Source organism: Squalius cephalus (assembly GCF_949319135.1).
Source record: "Squalius cephalus genome assembly, chromosome: 8".
NCBI lineage: Eukaryota > Metazoa > Chordata > Actinopteri > Cypriniformes > Leuciscidae > Squalius > Squalius cephalus.
The window spans coordinates 41,535,605-41,540,604 of NC_137129.1; the positions used below are offsets into that span (position 1 = coordinate 41,535,605).

Sequence of the window (5,000 nt, forward strand, 5' to 3'; positions counted from 1 at the left end):
TGTACAGTATAAAAATCATTAAATCTATGGAGAGTCCCCAAAAAGATAGTAAACCGTGTGTGTGTGGGTGGGTGTGTGTGTGTGGCGTGGGCGCGTTTGAACAGTGGACACATAAAAACATACTCCGTCATTATACAGGACGACATTCAAACTGCAAAGTGTTAACTTATATTTGTGTACAGTCGCAATAAAACACAACATTGTGCTTTTGTAAAATAATTTCAAGCAATCAACCCCCGAAAGGCTCTAATTTTAAAATTAAACTAAAATGCTCATGGCTGCACGGGCATTCATAACGGTGCACATCCACGGCGAGGAACGAGCAGAACAGAGTGAACTTTTTCAGTTAATTCCTACTTCCATAGGAATTAATTTGAAACGCTCGCTCAACCACTATCAATGTCAGTGTGGACGAACATATTTTACTTTCGTTTTTAAGTTGGCGATTCAAAAGCCCCCAGCGGTGTCACACGTCGATTAACCGGTGGTAAAATATTCTCACCGTCACATACCTAGTATATTTTTAAGTAGATACAATAGGCCTACCTGATTTTTAACACAAGAGGGCAGTATAGCCCTATGTATGACTTGACTTTTATGGGACTAAATAGTACAATTACTATTTTTAAACTTATAAATATTTATTAAATTGAAAAAAAAAGAATAAAACGGGTTTAGTTGTGATATTTTTATACTTTTATATAGAAATAAATGGTGTTTAATTACATTTTTAGAAGATGAGGCTTTAAGTGTTACTTTACTTTAGTCCCTCACTATAGCAAAACCGTTTGAGATGTTTAATATCCGTTCACAATTTAGCATCTTTAATGTATCTTTATCATTTTGAAAAAGTTTGGTGTGAATAAAATAAACCAGTTAGGAAGAGTAGCTAAAAACTCAGAGTCTGAAATATCCAAAAAATCCACATTCAAACCAAAATATCTGACTTCCTTTTGCTCTGAGCTAATAACTGTAAATTAGAAAGTTGTCCGGCTCGGTGAGACCAATATATGTACTGATTTTTGTAACTGTTGGTAAAACTAACCCACCCACTTTTGTCAAACGCATGTTGAAAGTGACACACTTCCTGCTGCCAGTTGGTGGCGCTATAACTTTGACTCACGATAGTTACATCCATCTGATCTGCCTCTTACCACGAACACACTGCTAAAGTTTCATCAAGATCAGTTAATGTATGCAGAAGTTATAACACTTCGTCTCCTCTCTTTTCTCGCCATAAATTTGTTTCCTCGCCACGGCCAAACCGTTCGAGATATCAAAAATCCGTCCGCAATTTAGCATTCTCAATGTCTTGACTTCATGCTGACTGAGTTTGGAGGTGATTGAATGAATTCTCTAGGAGGAGTACATCACATTCCACAGCAAGCGTTTTCCAAACAACCCATAATAGCCGACTTCCTGTTGGGCTGGCGTGAAACTTGACAGAGGGAAAGTTGTTCAGCCCGATGAAATCTATATGTGTACCGAGTTTCATATTAATTCATGCAAGCGTGTTTGATATATGGACCAAGTTTTCAGACCCTGTTCAAGAGGGCGCTGTTGAGCCCCCCTGCCACGCCCGTTTCTGAAACTTTTCACATGTCTACTGGCTAATAAGTGTTATGTGTCTGTCGAGTTTCATCCAATTTCAAGCATGCTAAGAGTTTCAAACGCATCCGAAAAGAATATTAAAATTTGATGCGTTGCCACGGCAACAGTATCTAAGATATCAATAATCCTTTCACAGGTCTACATCTGCCGTGTGTTTACATTATACACATAAAGTTTGAAGCAAATCGGGTAAAAGTAAGAGGGTGACTTCAAAGCATTTTGAAAGTGACACACTTCCTGCTGCCAGTTGGTGGCGCTATAACTTTGACTCACAATAGTCACATCCATGTGATCGGCCTCTTACAACGAATACACTGCTGAAGTTTCATCAAGATCAGTCAATGTATGCAGAAGTTATAACACACTTCCTGTGTCCCATTATTCGCCATAAATTAGTTTCCTCGCCACGGCCAAACCGTTCGAGATATCAAAAATCTGTTCGCAAGAATTCATCCTCAATGTCTTGACTTTATTCTCACCGAGTTTGGTGGCGATCGGATGAAATCCCTAGGAGGAGTATTTCACATTCCATTGTATGCGTTTTCCAAACAACGTATAATAACCGACTTCCTGTTGGGCTTTTGTAAAACTTAGAGCACGAAAGTTGTTCGGCCCGATGAGATCTATATGTGTACTGAGTTTCATATTATTACATGCAAGCGTGTTTGATTTATGGACCAAGTTTTCGGACCCCATTCCAGGGGGCGCCGTCGAGCCCCCCTGCCACGCCACGGTACCAGCTTCAGCCCGGCCCTGATGGCCGCGGGTTCTGACGTGTGTGCAAAATTTCAAGAGTTTTTGAGCATGTTAAGGGCCCCAAAAGTGTCAAAAAGGCAAAAAAAAAAATAATGAAGAAAAAAAAAAAAAAAAATCCTTACGGAAACAATAGGGCCTTCGCCCTTTCAGGGCTTGGGCCCTAAAAATGACCGTATTGGCATCGGCCAGTGTACGTCTACTCTATTGTCCACATCAAATCATGTTAAAGTCAACATGAAACCGAAATTACGGGCGGGGAAACAATTGTAGGGCGGGGCTTGATTTTGTCTGTGGGGAATTGATTGGATGGTGGTGGTTTGCTATTGGTGGATCTCATGTGAGTGACAGGTTGCCCCGCCCACATCTTCAGAGAAGAGAAGAGATGCTGCGAAAGAGGGAGGGGACGTTATTCTGATTCAAGATTACGAGCCACATTAATTAAACAAAATAATAATGTGCACAGATAAATCATTTTATAATAAATACTGCAATATTTTGCAATCCATTTTGATTTCATCGTGACTTTAAATAGCTTTTCTGAGTAGTCTTTCTATTTTAGCTTTGCTGGCAGTGCATCCTCTGCTCTCAAATGTCTGGATTCGTCATAGTGGATGGAAGCACATGACTAGCTAATGTGTGACCCTGCATGTTTTCACGTTTGTGTTTCTGTCTCTCTGGAGGAGGATGTGGGAGCTTCCCGTCGGGAAGAATGAAGAGTTCCCCAGCTAACCGCAGTCGGGACATCGAGCGCCAGGCCGGATACCTGCGCCCGGAGCACTGCGCACCCCCCCCTCCGCGCTCACACTCCCCCCACGACATGTGGTTCATCCGGGACGGCTGCGGCATCGTGTGCGGCGTGATCACGTGGATGCTGGTGTTCTACGCCGAGTTCGTGGTCGTCTTCGTAATGCTGCTGCCGGCGAAGAACGTGGCGTACAGCATCTTTAACGGCGCCGTGTTTAACGCGCTCGCCTTCCTCGCGCTGGCGTCACACTTCAGAGCCATGTGCACCGACCCGGTGAGTGACACACACACACACAGCAGTCCGGATCACACGGATCCAGGCCCGTTCACACCATAGACTGTAAAAAAAAAATGGACATCACCCGTAGTGTTTCTGAAGAGCGTTTTTAAAGGGTTAGTTCACCCAAAAATGAAAATTCTGTCAGTAATTACTCTCCCTCATGTTGTTCCAACCGCGTAAGACCTTCGTTCATCTTCGGAACACACACAATGTCACACGTCAGACGCATCACACACATGACCAGCGTCGGCCAATTGTGAGCCTACGTGATGACGTGCAACACAGACGCGCTGCGCAAAAACACTACGTGAACCAACTCGAGGCCCAGAGAGAAGGAAATGAATAGTGGAATAAAGTCGTTATTTTTGTTTGTTTTTGCGCACAAAAAGTATTCTCGTCACTTGATATACTTAAGATTGAGCCACTGGAGTCACTTGGACTATATTAACGATCTCTTTAATAACTTTTCTGGGCCAGCAAGTTTCGGTCACTTAGAAGCCTATGGAGAAGTGAGACATCTCTCAGATTTCATCAAAAATATCTTAATTTGTGTTCCGAAGATGAACGAAGGTCTTACGGGGTTGGAACAACATGAGGGAGAGTAATTACTGACAGAATTTTCATTTTTGGGTGAACTAACCCTTTAAAGCCCAAAGTGGGCGGAGCCTGCCGTCGCCATCTTGGCAGCGTGTCACTCCCGGATAAACGTAAATGTGCAGCGGGGCGGATTAGCTGAGGTGACGTGACGCTAACAGACAGCAGGCAAACGGCTAGTAGTGACATCAGCGGCAATCCACCTGTCACTCACCTGGCCACGCCCTTAATTATGCAGAACTTTAAGGCTTAATATAATTTAAACGTATGAGTTATAAAAAAATTCACCCCCCTCACAGTCGTCATGAAGGGCAAAATCAGCTATAGAGGCAAAAAACACTTTTTGTACCAGGCTGTAAACATGTTTTATTCCGCTGTAAATTTGGGCATTTTAACATGGGGGTCTATGGGATTGAGTCTCTTTTGGAGTCTCTAGTGGCCAGTCGATGAACTGCAGTTTATATATCTATATATAAATATATACATAGTTCCTACATGAGGTCACAACATACGGGCATTTGCCGACCCGGTGCCATTTCTGTGGGCATGTTGTGGGCAGAACATTAGAAGAAGAAGCTGAAACGAGTTAATTTCGTGATAAAAAGTGAAAATGGTCATCTCCTGCTGGGTCAATGGATGTTCAAATCGTGCCGGAGGTTAAATTAAATTTGGATTTTACAGTATACCCATCATTAGACTTCATGAATGTGAGAAAACTAAGCTTTTGTCAGAACAACGACGGAGGTTATGGCTGGCGAGGATAAACAGGAAAGAAACTCCCTCAAAACACGCAAGAATTTGTGTTTTATTGCGAGTGTACACAAATATAAGTTAACACTTTGCAGTTTGAATGATGTCCTGTATGAACAAAATGACAAGGTATTAAAAACATACAAAAACAACATTGTTTCCACTGTTCGATCGCGCCCGCGCCTCTCTCTCACTCACACACACACACACACACACACACACACACACACACACACACACAGACAGACAGACAGACAGACAGCGT

At 42.6% G+C, this 5,000-nt stretch overlaps 1 protein-coding gene across 1 annotated transcript in view; it reads left to right on the plus strand.

Moving 5' to 3' along the window:
* The window catches only part of zdhhc3b (zDHHC palmitoyltransferase 3b), an 11,599-nt gene that overhangs the window by 1,378 nt on the left and 5,221 nt on the right, over positions 1–5,000 (plus strand). The window contains exon 2 of the mRNA XM_079879789.1: positions 3,048–3,385. Within this exon, the coding sequence (XP_079735915.1) occupies positions 3,077–3,385 (309 nt within the window). The 5' untranslated portion in view covers positions 3,048–3,076. The remainder of the gene's footprint in view (positions 1–3,047; positions 3,386–5,000) is intronic.